General features: G+C 47.9%; 1 protein-coding gene across 4 annotated transcripts in view; it reads right to left on the bottom strand.

Moving 5' to 3' along the window:
* Positions 1 to 23877, bottom strand: part of LOC144770919 (uncharacterized) — a 129204-nt gene that overhangs the window by 88400 nt on the left and 16927 nt on the right. For all 4 annotated transcript variants that reach the window (XM_078655736.1, XM_078655737.1, XM_078655734.1 and 1 more), the window contains exons 4-5: positions 21870 to 21989; positions 10160 to 10261 (exon numbers count right to left, since the gene is read on the bottom strand). In XM_078655736.1, coding sequence (XP_078511862.1) covers positions 10160 to 10261; positions 21870 to 21989 — 222 coding nt within the window. The remainder of the gene's footprint in view (positions 1 to 10159; positions 10262 to 21869; positions 21990 to 23877) is intronic.

The following is a 23877-nucleotide window of genomic DNA, read 5'->3' as shown; positions in this document are numbered from 1 at the left end:
CGAGGAAGTGGTGGAGCAGAAAGAAGTAGATCCATATAGTGCCATTTAGAGGGAATCAAGAGAAGAAGGAGGGACAGGTACTGTTGTCAGTGGGGAATGCGAGCATAGGTAGCTATCATGCACAACATGCGAATGGCGATCCGTGTGCCAATACTAAAAGCAAACATGTTTTACACTTTGCAGCAAGCAGATCAGATTCCTTCTGACATCACATCATCATCAAAACCAAATGGCTCCAGTAATGTGCAACAGGAAAAGTAGTTCCCTGATGTCAGGATACTGCCCATCCAATCAAAAGGTGGTGAGATAAAATGGTCCTATGCAAGACAAACACAAGAATAGGAAGGAAAGTTATCAAATCAGGAACAGGAAACTGAGACGAACAAGAAAGCCATTGAATCATGAGCAATGGGAGGGCATAATGCACACTGGAAGTTGATATTGTATTCAGTAGGTTCTACAGCTGACTGTAGGAGAGACCTAAAAATCAGCCCCTGGTAAGTGTATGTGGGCGACTGGGAGCTGCAGGCCTCTGAACACTTTGTATATCTTATACTGTTCACAAACACAACAGAACTGCAGAGATGGATGAGCAGTACGTAATCAGAGAAACTCTCACCTGAGTTTGGTAATAAAGTCTTTTCAGCTTCTGACAACCAGAGCGCATGTTAAATGAAAGGAGCCTGCAGGGCAGGTGCACAGCTGGAGGCCTAGGGCCTGAGGGCCACTGCTCCTCTCCAACGGGAAACAGCTTTACAACGCGCCCATTACCACGCATCCATTATAATGCATATGCCTTTCCCCCCATGACTTTATAACAAAAATGTAAGTATTTTCCAGGTAAGTGTATTCTACACACACACACATATATATATATATATATATGTATATACTGCCTGTCACCAGTAGGTAGTTATAGTTAGGAGTATATTTCCACAGGAAAAGCATTTTTTGACATGCCTATATATTTGGTACCATTTGACGAATCTTCACAAAATGTTCCAAAAAAGTGCGCCGGTAATTCTAGTTGCGAATGGAGAGTTTTGGGGTGATCCATTAAACGGGGACGAGAACTAGGGAGGGGTGTCAAAAAGAGCGTTTACCTTGTTAATTCCATAGGAGTTTTGAACCTGACAACAGGCCACAGGACTGGGCGGAATCGCACCAAATTTGGTAGAAAGGTAGCTTTTGTTCCACAGATTGTGCTTTTTGGTATTTGGTGTAAATCCGTTCAGTAGTTTGCAAGATATTAAAGGAAATCAAAATATGTATATCTGTCGGACGGAATAATTTGTGACGATTTCGCTATAAGGGGTCAGGGTAAAGTTACCGCTATGTTTGGCATTAAGGGGTCTTCGAGGGACCCTTAATACGTATCATATGTTGTGAAACAGTTTTTTTAATGCGCAATATTCGCTAATTTGTCATGACCATCAGTGCGCCCCCTGTGTAACACTGCGGCAAATTCACGAATATTGGCAAAGAATTAAAAAAAATAGATTCCCAGACTCATTAAGGGACTAATGCATTCACTCATGGATGCACTCGAAGCCTCATGAAACCTCTCACACACCCACATAGACACTCATGCACTCACTCACAGACCCACTGAGAGGCTCATGCACTCCCACACACACTCACTTAGAGATGCATGCACCCAGGCCCAGAACCACTCAGAGATTTTTACACACCCAGTCACAGGCCCACTCAAACACTAACAAACCGAGTCACCCCCCCACTCAGACAGTGAAACCCCCAGTCACAGACAACCTAAGAATCATGCACCCACTCACAGTCCCACTCAGAGATTCAGGCACCCACTCACACACTCACTCACTCAGAGACTCATGCACCCACTCACACACTCACTCACTCAGAGACTCATGCACCCACTCACACACTCACTCACTCAGAGACTCATGCACCCACTCACACACTCACTCACTCAGAGACTCATGCACCCACTCACACACTCACTCACTCAGAGACTCATGCATCCACTCACAAACCTACTCAGACACTCAGAGACTCAGTCAGACACTAATGTATCCAGTCACAGAACCGCTTAGAGACTCATGCACCCACTCACACACTCACTCACTCAGAGACTCATGCACCCACTCACACACTCACTCACTCAGAGACTCATGCATCCACTCACAAACCTACTCAGACACTCAGAGACTCAGTCAGACACTAATGTATCCAGTCACAGAACCGCTTAGAGACTCATGCACCCACTCACACACTCACTCACTCAGAGACTCATGCATCCACTCACAAACCTACTCAGACACTCAGAGACTCAGTCAGACACTAATGTATCCAGTCACAGAACCGCTTAGAGACTCATGCACCCACTCACACACTCACTCACTCAGAGACTCATGCACCCACTCACACACTCACTCACTCAGAGACTCATGCATCCACTCACAAACCTACTCAGACACTCAGAGACTCAGTCAGACACTAATGTATCCAGTCACAGAACCGCTTAGAGACTCATGCACCCACTCACACACTCACTCACTCAGAGACTCATGCACCCACTCACACACTCACTCACTCAGAGACTCATGCATCCACTCACAAACCTACTCAGACACTCAGAGACTCAGTCAGACACTAATGTATCCAGTCACAGAACCGCTTAGAGACTCATGCACCCACTCACACACTCACTCACTCAGAGACTCATGCATCCACTCACAAACCTACTCAGACACTCAGAGACTCAGTCAGACACTAATGTATCCAGTCACAGAACCGCTTAGAGACTCATGCACCCACTCACACACTCACTCACTCAGAGATTCATGCACCCACTCACACACTCACTCACTCAGAGACTCATGCATCCACTCACAAACCTACTCAGACACTCAGAGACTCAGTCAGACACTAATGTATCCAGTCACAGAACCGCTTAGAGACTCATGCACAAACTCACAGATCCTGTCACAGACTCACACAACTAATCACAGACCCACTCAGAGACGAATGCAGGGCCACTCAAACACTAGAGCACCCACACACAGACCCAGTCAGACACTAACGCATCCAGTCACAGACCCATTCACAGACTCATGTGCCCACTCAGACTCATGTGCCCACTCACTTAGAGACACATGCACCCACTGACAGACTCTCTCAGAGACTCATGCACCCAGGCACAGACCCAACCAGACACTCATGCACCCACTCAGAGATGTAGAGACTGACACACCCACTTACAAACTCTCTCAACATTAATGCACCCATGCACAGACCCAGTCAGACACCAATGTATACAGCCACAGACCCACTCATGCACTCACTCACAGATCCAGTTGCAGACTCATGCCCCCTCTCACAGACCCACTTGGACACTCATGCACCCACTCTGAGATCTACTCAGAGAAGCACAAGCCAAGTCACAGACCCACTCAGAGACTCATGCACCCAGTTATAGACCCACTCAGAGACTCATGCACCCAGTTATAGACCCACTCAGAGACTCATGCACCCAGTTATAGACCCACTCAGAGACTCCCACCCAGTCACAGATCCAATCAGACACTTATGCACCCACTCACACACCCACTCAAAAACACATGCACCCACTCAGAAGCTCACACCCAGTGACAACCCTACTCAGAGACCCATGCACCCACTAACAGACCTAGTCAGACACTCATACACCCACTCATAGTGCCACTCAGAAACTCATGCACCCACTCATTGTCCCAGTCAGAGACCCACTCAGAGAGTCATGCACCCACTCACAGACCCAGACTCATGCACCCACTCACAGACCCACTCAGACACTAATGTACCCACACTCATAGTGCAACTCAGAGTCATGCATTCACTCACAGACCCACTCAGACACTCATACACCCACTCATAGTGCCACTCAGAAACTCATGCACCCACTCATTGTCCCAGTCAGAGACCCACTCAGACACTAATGTACCCACTCATAGTGCAACTCAGAGTCATGCATTCACTCAGAGACCCAGTCAGAGACTTATGTACCCACTCACAAATGCACTCAGAGGATCATGCAGTGACTCAAAGTTGAACTGATATTCTGATGCAGTGACTCATAGACCCACTCAGACACTCTTACATTCACTCACAGACCCATTGAGAGACTCATGCGTCCACTCACAGACCCTGAAAGAGACTGAGACCCCACTCACAGACCCACTCAGACACTAATGTACCCACTCATAGTGCAACTCAGAGTCATGCATTCACTCAGAGACTTAAGTGCCCACTCACAAATGCACTCAGAGGATCATGCAGTGACTCAAAGTTGAACTGATATTCTGATGCAGTGACTCATAGACCCACTCAGACACTCTTACATTCACTCACAGACCCATTGAGAGACTCATGCGTCCACTCACAGACCCTGAAAGAGACTGAGACCCCACTCACAGACCCACTCAGACACTGACGTACCCATTCACAGACCCACTCACAGACTCGCGCACTCAGTCATACACCCTCTCCGAGACAGACACACCCATTGAAAGACTCACCCAGACACTGATACACCTACTCAAAGACTCACACACCCACTCCCAGACTCACTCAGAGACTCATACTCCCACTCACAGACCCAATCAGAGACTAATGGATCCACTCACAGACCCACTCAAACCTCATACACCCACTCAGAGAGACTCTGAGACACTCATGCACCCACTCACAGACCCACTTAGAGATTCCCACACCCATTAACAGACCCATAGCACCACTCACAGACCCAGTTACAGACCCACACAGGCACTCATACACCCACTCAGACACTCTCACAGCCCCATTCAGACACTCATGCACCCACTCATAAACCCACTCATACATGAAGACCCACTCACTCACAGAACCACTCAGACACTCATGCACCCATTTACAGACCAACTCATACTTTCTCACACCCACTCATAGACCTACTCAAAGATTCACTTAATGACTTACAGACCCTCTAACAGACTCACACAGAGACTCACAGATTCACTCAGAGACTCCCACACCCACTCACAGATCTACTCAGACACTCATTCACCCACTCACAGACTGAGGCACTGGCAAACCCATTCATACACTCTCACACCCCATCACAGACCCACTCAGACACTCATGTACCCTCTCCCACACCCAGTAAGACACTTATGCAGCCGCTCCCAGACCCACTCACGCATCCATTTAGATACTCAGACACCCACTGAGACTCCCTTGCAGTCACTCACAAACCACAGGTCTCAATCAATCAATCAATACATGTATAGAGCGCGCTACTCACCCGTGAGGGTCTCAAGGCGCTGAAGGGAGGGGGGGTGTCGCTACTGCTCGAATAGCCAGGTCTTGAGGAGTTTTCTGAAGGTGAGATGGTCCTGGGTCAGTCGTAGGTGCGCGGGGAGGGAGTTCCATGTTTTGGCTGCCAGGTAGGAGAAGGATCTTTCTCCGGTGGTGGTTCTGCAAATTCGTGGGACGGTGGCGAGGGCGAGGCTGGTGGAGCGGAGCGGAGCTGGCGGGTGGGGATGTAGAACGAGAGGCGGTTGTTGAGGTATTCGGGCCCTGGTCGTGTAGCGCTTTGTGTGCGTGGGTGAGGAGCCTGAACGTAATCCTCTTGCAGACAGGGAGCCATTGCAGGTTTCTCAGGAGGGCAGATATGTGGCTGTGGTGAGGGATGTCGAGGATGAGTCGTGCGGAGGCGTTCTGTATGCGTTGAAGTCGTGTCTGAAGTTTGGCTGTGGTTCCTGCGTATAGGGCGTTTCCGTAGTCCAGTCAGCTGGTGACGAGGGCCTTGGTGGCGGTTTTTCTGGTTTCGGTGGGGATCCATCGGAAGATTTTTCGGAGCATGCGCAGGGTGTTGAAGCAAGATGACGAGACGGCGTTGACTTGCTTGGTCATCGTGAGGGAGGAGTCCAGGATGAATCCCAGGTTGCATGCGTGGTCCGTGGGTGTTGGCGCGGAGCCCAGTGCTGTGGGCCACCAGGAGTCGTCCCAGGCGGATGGGGATTGTCCGAGGATGAGTACCTTCGTTTTGTCTGAGTTCAGCTTCAGGCGACTGAGCTTCATCCATTTTGCGACGTCTTTCATTCCTTCCTGGAGGTTGGTTTTGGCGGTGCCTGGGTCTTTGGTGAGGGAGAGTATCAGTTGGGTGTTGTCGGCGTAGGAGATGATGTTGATTATGTGTTTGCGTGCGATGGCGGCGAGGGGGCTGATATAGATATTGAAGAGGGTAGGGCTGAGCGAGGAGCTTTGGGGTACTCCGCAGAGGATCTCGGTGGCCGCTGAGAGGAAGGGAGGGAGGCGGACTCTCTGGGTTCTGTCGGAGAGGAACGAGGTGATCCAGTCCAGGGCCTTTCCTTGGATCCCAGTGTTGAGGAGGTGGGTCGTTAGGGTGCGGTGGCATACGGTGTCAAAGGCTGCCGAGAGGTCTAGGAGGATGAGGGTGGTTGTTTCTCCGTTGTCCATCAGGGTCCTGATGTCTTCGGTGGCTGCGATGAGGGCGGTCTCGGTGCTGTGGTTGGCTCGAAATCCGGACTGGGACGGGTCGAGCGAGTTGTTTGCCTCGAGGAAAGCAGTCAGCTTTTTATTGACTGTCTTCTTGATGACTTTAGCCGGGAAGGGAAGGAGAGAGATGGGGTGGAAGTTATTGAGGTCTTTGGGGTCCGCTGTGGGTTTCTTCAGAAGGGCGTTGATTTCTGCGTGCTTCCAGCTCTCAGGGAAGGTGGCTGACGTGAGGGAGTTGTTTATGACGTTCCAGAAGAGGAGTGCGATGATGATGTCGGCTGTGTTGAAGATATGATGGGGGCAAGGGTCAGAGCCAGAGTGGATGGTGTTCATGACGTGGGTGGTGTCTTCTGTGCTGATGGGGGTCCAGGCGCTGAGGGTGGTGGTGGGGGTCGATGCTTCGGTGGCTGGAGGCGGAGTCTGGGGTCCGAAGCTGTCATGTATATCTGCAATCTTGCGGTGGAAGAACGTGGCGAGGGAGTTGCAGAGGTCTTGCGATGGGGTGATGTCGTTGTTGCTGGCGCTGGGGTTGGAGAGCTCTTTGACAATGCTGAAGAGTTCCTTGCTGTTGTGGGTGTTGTTGTCTAGCCGCTCTTTGAACGATGCCCTTTTGGTGGTGCGGATCAGCTGGTGGTGTTCGCGGGTGGCATTCTTGAGGGCTGTCAGGTTTTCTGTTGTTCGTTCGTGGCGCCGGGTTTTTTCGAGGGTTCGGCAGGATTTCTTTGAGTCTTTGAGGGTGTCTGTGAACCATGAGGTTTTCCTGTTGCCGGTCTTGGCTGGGGGGTTCTTCAGTGGAACGAGGTCGTTGGCGCAGTTGGTGATCCACTGTGCGAGGTTGTGGGCTGCTTCGTTGGTGTCAGCGGTGTCGGTTGGCGGGTTCTGGTTTAGTGATGAGAGGAGCTGGTCTGTGGTGACTTTGCTCCAGCATCTACGGGGGATTTGTTGCGTGCGGTGGTGTGATGTATTCTTTTTGAAGGTGAAGTGGATGCATCTGTGGTCGGTCCAGTGTAGTCCGGTGGAGTGGCTGAAGGAGACGTGGTTGCTGGCGGAGAAGATGGGGTCGAGCGTGTGGCCAGCGAGGTGGGTGGGGGTGTTCACCAGTTGTTTGAGTCCGAGGTTGGCGAGGTTGTCGAGCAGGGTGGTGGTGTTGTTGTCGTTGTTTTTCTCCAGGTGGAAGTTCAGGTCCCCTAGGAGGATGTATTCTGGTGCGGCCAGGGCGTGTGGGCTGATGAAGTCGGCGATGGTTTCGCTGAATTGTGTGCGCGGGCCCGGGGGTCTGCAGATGAGCGTTCCTCTAAGGGTGGTCTTGGGGTCGGTGTGAATCTGGAAGTGTAGGTGTTCGGCGGTGGCGAGTGTGTCTTCGGCGTTGGTCGTGATGTTGATGGTCTCCCTGTAGATGATGGCGATTCCTCCTCTGGTTTGGTTGATGCGGTCCTTCCGGGTGATCTTGTAGCCGTCCGGGATGGCTATGGCGATGTCGGGGGCCGAGGAAGCGTTCATCCATGTCTCTGTGAGGAAGGCGTTGTCTGGTGCTGTTGTTTCGAGGAGGCCCCAGAGTTCGTCAGCATGCTTGTGGACGGAGCGTGTGTTGAGGAGGATGCACTTGAGGTGGTTGTTGTTGGTGTTCGGTCCAGTGGGTGGTCTGGGGGTTCGGAGGCAGGTGAATTTGCAGGCTTGTTAGATGAAGGGTCCCTGGGTTCGCTTCGGGGTCGCTCTGTAGCAGGCGGGTTGTCGTCCGGTGTTGAGGGCGGAGGAGTCGTATCTCAGTCGAGTTCCCTGGCTCCGGCAGGGGTTCTGGCGCAGGCCGGGGTCCAGGCGCGGACGGGCACAGACGGGCTTGCCTTTGGCACGGCAGCGGCGCGCCTGCTGCGTGCGTGGCCTCCATATATGGGGCTGTGGGAGGGAGGAGCAGCTGGGAGGCGGGAGCGGGGTGCCGAATGGGAACAGCGGGGGGCTGGGGGCAGGGAGGCAGCGGCGGAAGAGGAGGAGCACAGGGATACGGGGAAAGGACACGGAGGCAATACGGGGGGAAGGGGCACAGAAGGAAAAAGAGAGTACAAAATACACCAAAACAGAATGCAACAAGGCAACAAGGGGGCACAGAAGGCAAAGGGGAGTACAAAACCAGCAAAACAGAATACAGAGAGGCAACATGTGAACGAGGGACAAGAACAGGGGCAGAGGGGACTCATGTAGCAGCAATCAGTGGCAGTATCAAGGCGACAGCACAGGCGGGGGCGGCGACACAGGAGGTCCGTGTGGCGGCTGGGGGCGACCTGCCTGAAGACAGGGTCAAAGGTCGCTCCCTTCACCGCTGCGCGGCCTCCATATGAAGGGCTGTGGGAGGGAGGAGCAGCTGGGAGGCGGGAGCGGGGCGGGGCCGCAGGGACGCAGCTGCGGGAGAGAAGGAGCAGAGGGATACGGGGAAAGGACATGGAGGCAATACGGGGGGAAGGGGCACAGAAGGCAAAAGAGAGTACAAAATACATCAAAACAGAATGCAACAAGGGGGCACAGAAGGCAAAGGGGAGTACAAAATCAGCAAAACAGAATGCAGAGAGGCAACAAGTGAACGAGGGACAAGAACAGGGGCAGAGGGGACTCCCGTAGCAGCAATCAGCGGCAGGATCAAGGCGACAGCACAGGCGGGGGCGGCGACACAGGAGGACCGTGTGGCGGCTGGGGGGGCGATCTGCCTGAAGACAGGGTCAAAGGTCGCCCCCAATAAAGCCTTCATGTAGCTGGAGAAGTCATAATGACCAGTGTCCAGTACATATACTTAAGATGACTTCCTTATTTACTTTTACTATCTAGCAATTGAACAAAACAGCACAGGGGCATATCTGCTCATGCAGATATGTCCTCACATGTGATATATAATGCCCCCTGTCTTAGGGCTATAAGGCCTACAGTAGGGGTGACTTATATATATTGCATGCAGTGTCTGTAGGCATGGCACACAGGGTATGTGCCATGTCGTGTTTTAACATTTGTGTGCACCATTTCACGCAGCCTGCAATGGCAGTCTGCATGTGTGCGGTGAGGGGTCACTTAGGGTGGCACAAAACATGCTGCAGTCCTTATGGACCCTCTTCAGTACCTATGGCCCTAGGTACCAGGGTACAATTTACTAGGGACTTACAGAGGTGCTAAAGGTCTTACCAATTGGGGAACAAGTGAGCAGTTACCTTGTTTTAGGGAAAGAGCACTGGCACCGGGACCTGGTTAGCAGGAGCCCAGTGCACCGCAGTCAAAATTGTATCAAGTACCAAGCAAACAGTGGGGGTGGACTTGTCAAAAAGGGGTATTTTCCTGTAGCAATTATGACTTTATTATGCCAAGTACAATTTGCTTCAACAGGGCATTCTTTTCTTGCTCTAATAAGGTTAGCCTTTTTAAGTTTGTACAGGAATATTTTCCCCCTGGTTTAGAATCACCAAAGAGGCTCAGAGAAGCCATCTACTAAGGTAAGTAATCAGTAAATGCACACTGAGGACTTTAACTATTCTGACCCGACCACAAACATCTGCTGTTCCTTTCTTGTGGCGTGCGGAGAGTTTACCCCTCAGTCTCGGTTTATTCATATAGATGATTCCTTAGTTAATCTTATATGAATTTAATACCATTTAACCATCATTTTTCTGACCTGTGCTGGGGCCAAGGGGGCCTTCCGGCTCATCTGACTCTTTATTATTCTTCAGGTAATGGTTTCCCATCAATAATGCACCAGTTTCAGAGGCCTCTCCACCTGTTAAATAAACACAATGTAAATAAGGAATCCTAATATCAAATAGTTGAGAAGATATTTTTCTACTTTTTATTATTGGCTGTAGATTACATCACCGATGGAATGAAATGAAAACAGAAAATCTGTATTGTATTGTATTGTATTGTATTTATTATTTATAACGCGCAACTGTCACCCTACGGGTATCCTGGCGCCAAGAGAAAATAGTCAGATGGAAACAACAATACACTGGCTGTCATGTCATACAAAAAAAACACCCGCCTGGACTGTTAGATGGACTCAAGAAGAATCAAACTTTGACGAACAGCCATGTTTTCAGGCTCTTTCTGAACCCCAACAAGGTGTCCATTTGCCTGATATTCTGGGGGAGCTCGTTCCACAGCCTAGATGCAGAAGTGCAGAAAGCTCTGCCTCCCATCCTCGATCTCCTAATCCTGGTAGTTGCTGCCAGACCCAGGCTAGAGGAGCGCAGGGACCTTGTAGGCTTATACCAGGAGAGCCTTTCCTGTAAGGGAATAGGTCCCATGTTGTGCAGGGCTCTATACACAATACATAGGGACTTAAAAGCGACTCTGCTCCCGATTGGCAGCCAATGTAAATCTCTAAGCGCCAACGTAGTGGAAGAACTACGAGGTCTATTGAGAGCCAGCTTAGCCGCTATGGACTGGACCCTCTGGAGCCCCTGTAGGATGTATGAGGGGGCCCCTAGATATAGAGAGTTACAATAGTCCAGTCTGGCCATGATCACACTCCTGACCACTAGCGGTCTAGAGTCATCAGGCAAAAGGGGCCAAATCTGTCTGAGTGCTTTCAGCACTCCAAAACAGACACTGATGGTTTTATTGGTCTGGGAGGTCATTTGGAGATCCGCATCAAACAGTAACCCTAAGTTACGCACGGTCTTCACTGGGATGCAAGGATCAGCTCCCGGCGCAAGCCTGATCTCGCAAGAAGGTTGGTGACTCAGTTTGGCTGACGAACAATAAACCACCTCCGTCTTCCCTTCGTTAAATTGGAGGGAGTTTATTTTCAGCCACCTGGAGACCCTACTCATGCAGTCCTGAAAGGTCTCCATGGTCACTGCCTTTCTAGGGAGAACACCAATTGGGTGTCATCGGCGTAGTTTATCAAATCAATTCCATAGGATTTGATCATGGGGATCAGAGGCTGCAAATAAAGATTAAAAAGAATAGGGCTGATCGAGGAGCCCTGAGGAACTCCATGACAGACCTTTATTTATTTATTTATAAGTTTATATAGCGCTTGAATCACTCCGCCAGGAGTATCTCTGCGCTTTATGACCAGTAAATTAACAATATGCGATGGAAAGGTGATTAGATTTCATTTTTGAACAAGATAGTTTTTAACTGTTTACGGAAGGTAAGGTGCTCTTTACATATCCTTAGGGCCAAAGGTAACTTGTTCCACATCTTAGGACCCATGGTGGACAGGGCTCTACCTCCGTGTCTAACTTTTTTGACATGGGGAACCACAAGGAGAAAGTTGCTGCTCGATCTAAGAGATCGTGTGGGAACATATGGTTTAAATTTTCTTTCAAGATAGGCGGGATTGGGCTTGGAAGATGAGAAGGGTGCTAAGGTCACCACCTGTTGTCTGTCTGTTAGGTAAGACTGTATCCACCTCAGGGCCTTGCCCTTCACGCCCAGTTTTTCCAATCTACTTAACAGAACCGCATGGCTAACCGTATCGAATGCGGCCGACATATCCAACAGCACCAGGACTGAGGAATTGCCATTGTCGGCTCGCATTCGAAGGGTGTCCAGCATGGTTGCCAATGCAGTTTCTGTTCCGTGGCCTGGGCGGAAGCCAAATTGGTCCCTGTCCAATAAGCCATTGTCTTCCAGATATCCTGACAGGGACTTACTGACCACCTTTTCCACTATTTTTATCGAGTAGGGCAGGAGGGATATGGGCCTGAAGTGCGCCGGAATAGTAGGGTCCAGCGAAGGCTTTTTAAGCAGGGGGTAACCACTGCCTGCTTCCATGCTTCCGGCACTATGCCTTCCTCGAGTGATTGGCGGCAGATCCGATGCATCCAAGGAAACAGCTCTGGCCCATATTCCTTCCAGACCCTATGCGGGAGGGGGTCTAGAGGCGACCCTGATGCCACATTATGGGCCAGACTATAAAAGAGCTCCTCTGTAAGAGGGGTGAAATCTTCCAATGATGACAATATTGGTAGAGATTCCTCTTCTTCTGCCTGTGCCACTACATCTTTGCAGCTGGTCCTTTCCTCCTTCAGCCCCCCCACAATTTTGGCGAGGTTTTATTGATGATGATATCATTTCAACATCATGTTCCACGCTGAGCAGATGCAGGTCTCTATCAGAGGAATCTTGAGAGAGCGAGGGGGGAAAAGGGAGGGAGAAAAGAGCGAGGGTGAGAGAGGGGGAGAGAGAGATGAGAGAAATAGAGATAGAGAACGAGAGAGAATAGCGAGAGACAGGGGGGGAGAGAGAGAGAGAGAGAGAGAGAGACAGAAAGAGAAGAGTGAGAGATAGAGGAAGAGAGAGAGAGAGAGAGAGAGAGAACTGTGGAAACTACCTGAAATCGCTGTTAGAATCAGCTGAAGCCATTTTGTTTTTGGCATCCATTTTAATTAGCCATGTGCTCGCCATGTGCTTCTCCCTCTTCACTGCTGCCTGCCCTTGTAGTCTGCTTGAGTCATCAGTTACAGTTAACTCCTTCAGTCCTGAGCCAGAGCACTGCACATGCTCAGAAAGGCCTGTAGCTGGGAGAATGCACCTGCTCTTGAAGTAACTGTCAGGCTATTTTAACTAATGTCAGCAATATTGTAACTCCTCCCACTCTGTTGACTAAGCGAGTCTTATGTATCCTTATATGTATTTGTGTGTACACGTGTACCGCCTCTTTTTGAGTCTTCATGCAAACCCAGCAATAAACTGGCCATAAAAGGCCCTTGGTTTCTGTACTCCTTGGACTGCCTCTTACAGTGGCCTGAGGGTACCGTATTGACGCAGTCTCCCTCATGTGAGGTTAATAAATGTATTCTCTTGATATTGCAGCTTCCGTGCCAATCTCTTCTTTGTTGGTTTAAGGACTGGTGCATCAGTGAGCCCCTAAAAAGGCTTTTTATTCTACAGAACGAGAGAGAGAAGAGAAAGATAGAAAAGGGAGAACGAGAGAGAGAGAAGAGAAAGAGAGAGGGGGAGAGAGGGAGATAGAAAGAGAGAGGGAGAGAGAGAAAAAAGGGGGAGAGAGGAAGAGAGGAGAGAAAGAGAGAGAGAGAGAGAGAGAGAGAAGAGAGAGGGAATGAGAGAGAGGGAGGGAGAGGAAGAGAGGAGAGAGAGAGAGAAGGAGAGAGAGACAAGAGAGAGAGGAAGAGAGGTGAGGGAGAGGGGGAGAGAGACGGAGGGAGAGAAAGAAAGCGCGAGAGAGAGGAGAGGAGAGGAGAGAGAGAGAAGAGAGGAGAGAGAGAGGAGAGGAGAGGAGAGGAGAGGAGAGGAGAGGAGAGGAGAGGAGAGAGAGAGAGAGAGAGAGAGAGAGCGAGAGAGAGAGAGAGAGAGAGAGAGGAGAGCGAGAGAAAGAGAGAAGAGAGAGTGAGAGTAAATGCATTAGTATGTCTGTACACATGTTTGTGTGAAAAGTCATAGGGCCAGGGTGCTGAAGTAAATTACTCTGCTGCCCTGAATGACATCCGGTCCCTGAAATTTAGAGATGTCCACCTGCCCCAAGGATATCTCTTCACATTGCCAGGAACCCCCATCACAGTCAATGTAGTAAAGATTTGACTGACGGCTCCATTAAGCACAATGGCTGGCTATCAAATCTCTACAAAGGTTTACTTTTTTCAAAAACAAAGTAGAAGGTAAAAAAAATGTAAAGGAATGAACCTCACACCATGTGAGGTCTCTCCCTTGGTGTGGGGTTAATTTTTTTTTACTGCCAGTCCTCTACCGCCAAGTTTTATCCGAAAACCCCGTCCGACGGTTCAGACTTCTTCGGGCCATTGGAGTAGTATGACAGTGACGGAACTGGAGTGGCTGCATCATGTCAACATACTGTCAGTTCTGCGAGTTTGACAATGTTCTACTCGACAAGGCAGAGAAGAGTGGACATCAGCAATCAATTATTATTTACCAGCCCACTGCAGGCCTCGGAGTCTCAAAACAAATAAAACAGCCAAGAGATGGAACCTAGACGTGAAGGCACCAGCCAGTGAGTAAATAAAATGACCAGGGGGCACTGAAGAGTCTTACCACTAAATGTGGAGACTAGTCTTCTATTGGTGCATGCAGGAACGTTTATGATCATTGTATTGGTACTGAAAAGCAATATTTTGGAATGCGGTAGGGGAGCAGCACAACCTCAAAGAGTGGTCACTGGTCAGGCACATATTGTGCGACGTGTGAGTTTGTAATGCACTCTTAAACTTTATTGATATGTTGGTGGGCAATGTATTTTATATATCAAACTTTTGAGAACCTGGCTGGTGCATAACTTTACAATTGATCCCTCTGGCCTCCCCAGCTCCAGATGGTGGTGTACGACAGAGCACAAATGGTATCCCCAGAGATAAACTCCTATTCAACCAACTCATTATCAATGAGACAGTTGTTTCTTACATTCAGTTGTTGTTGGGGAGAGAAATAGTAAGACATGAGTATGACATGAGTGTGACTTCCCTGGCAATCTGGGGAGGCTAGCGTGGGCGGTGGGAAGCTATATGGGAAAGTTCTTTGTGCAATGTACAGATAAGCCTGTCGACGTCACTGAGAACTTCAGGACATTCCATAGTTTCACCATTCAGATCTCTAGATCATTTTATAATACACATGCAGCCTGATATAAAAGTGAAATACTACTAGAAGAAGGCAGTACTCCTTCATTACTTGGAATAACCAGGATTTAAATAGCCCTGTGAGGAAAGACAGGTACCAGCGTTCGTAAACAAGCATGAGGTCACATATGACTAAGAGATAAGAGAAACGTCTAACTAGGGGACAAGCAAACCATTTTGGAAATGAGCTGGACACAAGATGACATCCTCATATGCAAGCGGGTAGCCTTCCTTGTCAAAAAGGGGTGCCACACAAAGCATGCATATTAGGACTTTGTGCGGAGGACGCTGAAAATCACTATAGCAGAAACAATATCAGAGTGGTGGGCTTGTCGGAGAAGGTGGAGGGGTCCAATATGGTGGACTACTCAGAGAGATGTTTGCGCACGGATTTGCACCCGGATGGGCTGTCTCCCTTTTATGTGCTTGAAAAAGCGCATTAGGTACCGACAAGGGCACACTGTGGTAGGAAGACTCCTGCATTATAGGGTCAGAGATCACATCCTGGCACAGGCACAATGTAAAGATTACCTCCGATTGAACAACATGAAGGTGCGCATTTTTCCAGTTTTTTCTAGATAAGTGCACAGTCAAAGGGCCTCCTTTCAAGATGCTAAAAATAAATTCCAACAGCTTGATTATAAGTAGACAATGTTTTTCCCAACTAAACTGAGAGTGATCACTCCAGAGGGGATGGAGTTCTTCCACTCCCCGCAGGAGGACTGGATGGTGGGACGACAGAGAGGCGGCCCTACCCGAGGCCCTGGGCGGCGGGGGAAGCGCAGGGACGGATCCTACAGCAGAAGGGCAAAACAAGACGCAACAGCCCCAACGGAGGAAGAAGTGCCGTTGGAACGGCAGAGTGCGATGGAGGTGGTGGCCCTGATCAGCTGGAAGTATACGGGGCATACAACCCCAGATAGCAGTGCACAGATGCAGGATTCGAACTCGGTTCATGTCTCTAGTGTTTCTGAGAGCTCGAGCATGAAAGTGCCCAAAGTGACACCGGGATCATCTGATGACATCATATGATCAGCCAGACGAACTAGTAAAAGGGTGGGGCCTGCTGTGGAGCTGCTTTGACACTACCCTGGGTATTATATACTGAGACCATTCTGGGGTGTGGGTTTTGCAGAACATGTTGTTGTTAAGAGCTGGATGGATGACCTGCTGGCCGGGCGGACTGCAGAGTCACTTCCCTCAACTGGGCACTCTGTAGGGGGACTTCTGCGGTTTCACTTAGTTTTTGTTTTGTTTGGATGGGGATGCTAATTTGTATGTCCTAGGGAGGGGGAAGTTGGGGTACCAGTTATGGTTTGAAAAGTTTGATGATGGGGAATCTTGGGGTCATGCATCACTGTAATGTGTACTCTTTTAATAGGCATGCAGGGGTGGGGAGAGAGGGGAGAATACCACGCAGTGGCTGAGCGATAGGATTTAGGGCATGACGGGCTCCCTAACGTATAGTTTCCTCTCGTAGAATATTCAAGTACTACAGACTATGTCCAAGAGATACCAGGTGCTCTCCTATCTGAACAGGCGAGGCGTCCAAATAGTATTCCTCCAAGAGACATAATTGACAGCCTAAGAGGAAGTCGCATTGCAACGTAGATGGCGGGGTCAGGTATATTACACTACATACTCGGCATATGCCAGGGCGGCCTGATCTGGATCAGGGCAGGGGTTCCCTTCCAGCTTGTGGATCAGATGGTTGACCCTGGGGGGAGATTTGTAATGATACGGGGCTGACTGTAGGGATGAGAAGTTTCCATGCTAAACGTGTACACTCCGAATGTGGACCAAGGCACATTTCTAACAAACTTATCCCGACGATTAGCACCTAGACTGTCCTCTCTGACAATTTTGGGGAGCGGGGATTTTAATTGTGTGGCTGACGTTGCAGTGGACCATTCACATCCTCCCTTGCGGGACTCCCAGAATGTACATACTGCTCACGCTTTCAAGGCGTGGCAACAAAACCGGGGGGTAATAGACTCGTGGAAACAGATGTATCCAACCAAGAGGGATTAACCCTTCTTTTCAGATTTCCATGAAGAACACGTCTGGTTGGACGCCTTACGGTGTACCCCGAATATCCATAGCTTAGTTCACACTGTCAAATATCTAGCCAGCACTATATTGGATCGCCTTTGCCGCGGCGGGCGCATGTAAGAGTGGGTGGGTGTTGCACCCTTCGCCCTACCCTTGCTATGGCACTGGACAACACTCTCTCTAATAACATTTGCAGCTGACACTTTCATTATCTCAAAATACCCTTTATGAGTTGGTGATGTTATTGTTGTGGTTAACTCACAGTTTAGCAGATCACATGCAGCTCACTAATATGCTACATCGGCAGCCATAACCATGCGGGAAATCCTTTCAGATCATGACTTACTAGATGTTTGGAGGAAGAGACACCTTGCATTAAGAGAGGGCACAACATGTGGTCTAGATTGAACTAATGGGTTCTTACTTGTGATGTGGGCAGCTGGAAAAGTCAGGTTGAGCACCTCGCTAAAACACTGTCAGATCGCTTCCCAATTCTTCTCACGTTTACAATGCCAGGATCGTTGGGCAATACACCCTTGTGGAGACTGTCTCCAAGGGTGCAGTTAGAAAAACTGCTCAAAGATGAGATTAGTAAAGAAATTGTGAAAAGAATAAAGTTTCAGTAGATAACATGACAACAATATGGGAAGTGTTCAAAATGGTGATGCAGGGACAATGTATTTCCAAGCAGCATAGTGTATTAACATCAATTTGCAGCTAATAAGCCCGGCTGAAGCATAAGATAAAACAGCTGTAAACTGTCCAGTCTTCAGACGGAGGAAACAACACCAGTGATTTGATTAGATATAAAATATCAGAATACAATGGTGGTGGAAAGAGAAGTTCACTCTTTGGGCAAATAAAGGTGTGATCTTTAGGGCAGAATGAACGTCCGGGCAAGACACTGGCTAATAATACAAAAGAAACATATAAAGGGTGATGAGAGAATATTTGCAATTATGACGGCAATCACTTGGGGGTAGCATTCCAACCCATCATTCTTTTGCACACCATGCCACTTCAGATTAGACCAAGCCATATACAGCAGGACAAAGGGGGGCAGCCAGTGATCAATCCATGAGAATTCAACAACTGGTTTGTGTACCGTTACTTCAAGATGGAGGGCATCTATCCTCTGAGGATGCTCCTCAGACACAGGGACTGGCTGGCCAGACGGGATTTGAAAGATGCTTATCTGGCGATCCCCATCTCGCCACTCCATTGGAGGTTTCTTCGGTTCCTTTGGAGATCCCAAATATGTAAGTTTAAGGTCCTTTTCTGTGATCTGTCGTCCTGCCCTTGGTGTGCCCCAAAGCTTCTCAAACCAGCAGCGGCCTGGCAGTGATCACTGGGCTGCAGGCTGATAATTTATTTGGACGATATGATTCTCATGGCCCAGGACAGAAATACACTCATGCATTAAGCCCAGATGGCTGTACATTTGTTGGAGGACTTGGGTTTCATTAGGAACATCTCCAAGTCAGATTTGATACCGCAGCAAAGGACGGACTTCCTCAGTTTCACCATTGATTCACTAGTAGCGACCCCGGGGCTCCCCATGACCAACATCCAGGCGATCCAAGAGGAGTTGAGAGCCTTTATATCACCCAATCGCATCTCCCTGCATCAACTGGCCAGAATAGTAAGGCTTTTGTCTTCCTCGATCAAAGCCATTTTTCCTGGTCCGTTGCACTAATGGGTACTGCAACGGTTGAAGTGCTGTCACCTCCAAAGGGGAGTATCTTACTCGGAGGAGGTAGCCTTGACAGGGGAGACAAGGACCGAGATGGTTTGGTGGTTGAACCACATGAAAGCACGGAACTGCCAGGCGATTCTCAGATCGTCTCTGGATGTGGTGAAACAAACGGACACCCTCCGCTAGGGCTCGGGTGCCAGATGCTGGAACGTCTCAACAGGGTCACACTGGTCTCAGGAGCAACTGAGCCACATATCAAATGCCCTTAGCTACTGGCAGGTTCCTTCACAATTCGCAGTCTGGTGAAGGATCAAGGGAGGTATTCTGTCTCTTTGAGAATGAACAACATCTCAGTGGTACAGAACGAAAACAAGCTGGGGAGGACGAGATCGAAGACTCTGGAGGAGATAGCTAAGGAATTTTGGCACTACTGCTTGGACATGCAGATTTCGGTGTCAGTAATTCATTTCCCCAACCACTGGAAACACAGTGGTGGACTGGAACTCATGTTTTTTTATGGATTTCAATGACAAGAAGCTTTATCCTAAGGTGTTACACCTCCTTTGCAAGAGATGGGGATTTCCAGTTAGAGACCTGTTCGCCTCGAGATTGAGTGCACAAGTTCCTCAGTTCTTCAGCTGGAGACCGGACCGGGAGCCTCTGCTGTAGATGCATTTCTCCAGGATTGAAGCAAAGGGCTGAATTACACTGTCCCTCCATTCATCATGTTCACCAGGTGGAGACTCAGACCAGGCATCAGCGAGCAAAGTTAATCCTGGTGACTCTGCTGTGGCGGTCCCAAGCTTGGTTCCCTCGTCTCCTCGACTGATCAATTATCTGGTAGTCCTTCCAATGTTTCAGGACATCCTACAGGGACTGGGGGGGGGACATTCATCCTATGATCAGGGAAGATCTGACCTGGATGGCATGAAGAATATTGGGCTACAATGGAGCATGCTGGGCCTTTCAAAATTGGCTTCTGCATTTAGAGCACAAGCTTGGGCATCAGCGACTTATAAACGATACAAGTCGGCATGGTAGACCAGGAGCAGTTGGTTTGTGGAACACTTGGATCCCGTGGGTTCAGACGTGGTACATGTTTTACATTTTTTGGCTGAGTTGGCCAAGGTAGGTAAGGCATACTCCACACCTTCTAATTTCAGGTAAGCCAATTGGTTCTCATGCCTTAAAATGCAAATTAATGAAAGGCATCAGGATGGCAAATCCTCCAAAACCCAGGTACACCCAGACCTGGGACGTCAACAAAGTGCTACTTTATTTATGAGGTGGCTAGACAATGCAGACCTCTCTAGAAAACAACTCTTTACCAAATTGCCATAAAGGGTAATGGATGTCCATGCCTTGGATCTAACAGGTAGGTCATTTACTCCGGAGCAAGTTATATTTTTCCGACCACACAAAAACTAAGACATGGTCAGTATTGTAATATGCATTCCCAGATTCACCCAAATTGTCTGTGGTGTGGTTTTTGCAAGAGTATGAGAGTGTGTCTTGGAAGTTGTGACCCAGAGGAGTGAAACAGTAAGGGTGGGCGGAGCTGGCATAGTGCCTCTACGCGTAGCTTCATAGAGTTTGGAAAAAACTCAGTGGGGCTACGCATAGCTCCGCTCCCTCCCAGCTCCCCCCTTTCAAATGCTTTAAAAATTATAAAAAGAAGGCCCTTACCTGTGTTTCTGGCGCCTCCTCTGCCTGGCCGCTCTCCTTCCTTCTCCTCGCGTCCTTCTTCATTGAAAAAAACACTACATTGTACGTCTTGCGCCTGCACACTCGGAAGACGTATAACATATTTTTTTTTTTAATGTAAAAGAATCCGACAGGAGCAGGAAGGAGAGCGGCCAGGCAGGGGAGGTGGCAGAAACACAGGTAGGGCCTTCTTCTTAATATTTTTATAGTATTTGGAAGGGGTGAGGGAGCGGCTAGCTCCGCTCTGCCACGGAGGCGGAGTTTTGCCTATCTCCACGTTCCCACGGAGTAGGGAAGTCTCTGCAAACTCTGCTGGCGGAGCTGAGTTACCCGTCAGGGTTATGAAACAGTTGTTGATCGCGATTACAAAACCGCATCCAGAGGTGTCCTCACACACTATGGCTAGATGAGTAAGATGGGAGATGCGGGCAGCCAGCATAGATATTTCCATATTTGAGGCTCATTCGGCCAAGAGTGGAATGTCCTCAAAAGCATACATCTTAGGGGTCTGATTGGAGGGCATTTTGTGAATAGCAGACTGGTCTTCTGATCGCAAGTCGGTCTCCCAGTTAGCCTCAGTGGTGGTAAGTAAGCTTTGAACAAGCCTAATCGAGCAGCCGGTTCCTGAAATAGAATGAAAAATGTCCTAACTAGCATGAAAGGAAAATTAAGTTCTACTAGGACACGGAAGCAAAGACTTTCCCTCCCTGTTTTTTCCCTGTGCAACCATCCCATTAAGGAAGCAGATCACGACTGACGTCACCATAAGTATTCTTTCTTAAATACCAGTATTATATGATTGATTAATCGGAGGTCCTAACTGTTGTGATTTCTATCACAAATGTTCCTTATTGGATTCAAAGCAAATACGAACGGCAGGTTAATTGTGTTCTGTGTTTTCAGCAAACAAAGAGAAGCAATGATGTTCAACAACACTCCGGGGATGAGAATCTGCAGTTTACTTTCGCACAAAGAAATAGGACTAGCAGAAGATGAAGCCCTATTATATACTGTTGTGGACATTATACTTGGTGGACTGGATGCAGCTGTGAATATTATGATTGGTTAAAGGGATCACGTGCTATGGTTTTACATAGTTGACATGGGAAATGTAGTTTTTGGCGCTGTGAGAAAAGTAAAGAAAGTCAAAGCATAATCTTCGCCTCCGTGTCCTTAATAGAATTAAACTTTTTCTTTACACAAGCTGGGAAATTTTTCAATCTTCATGCTGTCTTGAGCTCATGTCAAGTGACGCATGTGGAGTAGGAAGTTTGAGGCATGTAGGGGCAATGAGAAGTGTCCTGCTCTTTGCCTTCGGTCTGCAATAAACTTACCTTCACTTTTTTCTTGGATACTGCAGCCTGCTTCCAAAGTGACGACGAGTGGCAGACCACAGGCAACAAACCCGCTCTTCTTGTTTTTTTGACATTTTGACTTGGCACCACCTTCTCGCCCTGAAATAAAGAGAAACTGACTAAAAACTTTAATTTGAGCACAGAAATCTCTTAAAACGCTGTGAAGAGTACTTTTGATGCAAGATCAAAATAGAATTAAATACACTGATTTCTACATAACAACACTGATAGTCCTGAACACACACACCCTTGCAGGAGTCTTCCTTCACATTTCCTCATCGGTGATGTGCACACCCTATTATTCAAAGACAATATTTGTGCCCTGTTCAAACTTCTATTTCAATGTTTCAGGATTCATTTACATATTGGCTATTTAGGAGATCATAAGGGGAACTTGCTGATGGATTGTGAAGCCAGGGTCACTATTATTACTCATGACACTTATGTACAATTTAGGAAAAAATTAATTCTTCCTGAATCTGATATAAGAATGGAGTACAAGGATTTAAGATTGATCTCATTGTTTTCTTTAATGTACCTATTCTTGTTTCAAGGCAATTCTATAACAGGAGGCGTTAATGTCATATTTAGAGGGAAAAGTATTTTGGGTTGGGTGCATCAGGGACTGCTTAATATTGTCCTTCTTCCAGGAAAGTCCAAATAAATTATGAGTTTTAGTGAGTTGTAGCAGTGCATGATCAAAGATGATTTTGTGAACAGCTTTGAGAATACGCATGCACTAAGTCCCACAGTGAGTGAAGAAGTTGTAACTCAAATGTCTTAAATTGTACATGATGTACTATGCAAGTGTACAGAACTGTTCACTGATGAGTTAGGTCAATTGTAGAATTTTGAATTAGAAATCAAGTTGAAGGAAGGGTCGATTTCTGTTAAACACAAGTTGAGGAGTATCCCTCTCAGCATATAACATGAATTATCCAAATCTTTGCTACGGTTGCACAAAAAAGACGTGATAGAATCCGTGAATAGGCCTTTGGGGCTTTTGCCAATTGTAATACAGAGTTGAGGATTAGTGTTGACCGTAGGACAGTAAATAGTAACATATGGATTGATGCTCATCCTCTACCCAAGATTGAGGAACTTTTAGTCAAGTTAAATAGTGCTACCATCGTTAGCAGATTAGATATGCGCTCAGCCTACCACCAAATTATGCTCTCTTCTTCTTCCCAGTTTTAATATATGATAGTGTCTTTCATTATAAAAGAATGCCTTTTGGCATGGGGTCAGGTGTGGCTGCCTTTCAGAGAGTCACCGATAGAATGCCGGGTGACATTCAGGGCATTTTAATATTTCAAGATGATGTTCTGGTTGTGGGAAGAGATTGGAAAGAACACATTTTGAGTTTGGGTTTGGTAGTAGAGAGGATGAAAGTTAGTGGGGTGATACTAAGGCCAGGTAAAGGTTTATTTAGACAGTCAGTTGGGGTATTTGGGGCAAATTGTTAGTGCTGAAGGAATAAGTCCCAAACATTGGATACTTAAAGCCATTGAGGATGCACCATCACTGCAATTATCAGGACCAGGCCATGTCTCTCATAGGACTATACAAGTTTTATGCTTTAAGTTTCATCCCAACTTAGCAACTATTGCTGAACCCATTTCCAGTTTACTAAACAAACATAGTTTTCATGGGGTAAACTACAAGAAGCTTTTTAAAAAAATTAAAGCAGATTTAGTACATGCTCCTCTTTTGCAAAGATATGCTCCAGGTTTACTACTCACTATCACTGTAGATATAAGTAATAAAGGTTTAGGTACTGTGATCACTCAAAAAGTGTTCAAGAAAGAAAATACAATCGCTTTTGCTTCACGTGTTTTGAAAGATTCTGAGAAAATCTACTCATGTATAGAAAAGGAAATGTCAGCCTGTACTTGGGTACTGTATACATTTTGGGCTTTTTTGTGGGTACACATTTTATTAAAACTAGTCACAAACTGATCATAAACATTTATGAACACAACATTTT

Source organism: Lissotriton helveticus, chromosome 7 (genome assembly GCF_964261635.1).
Source record: "Lissotriton helveticus chromosome 7, aLisHel1.1, whole genome shotgun sequence".
Taxonomy (NCBI): domain Eukaryota; kingdom Metazoa; phylum Chordata; class Amphibia; order Caudata; family Salamandridae; genus Lissotriton; species Lissotriton helveticus.
This window is presented reverse-complemented; position numbering and strand designations above follow the sequence as displayed.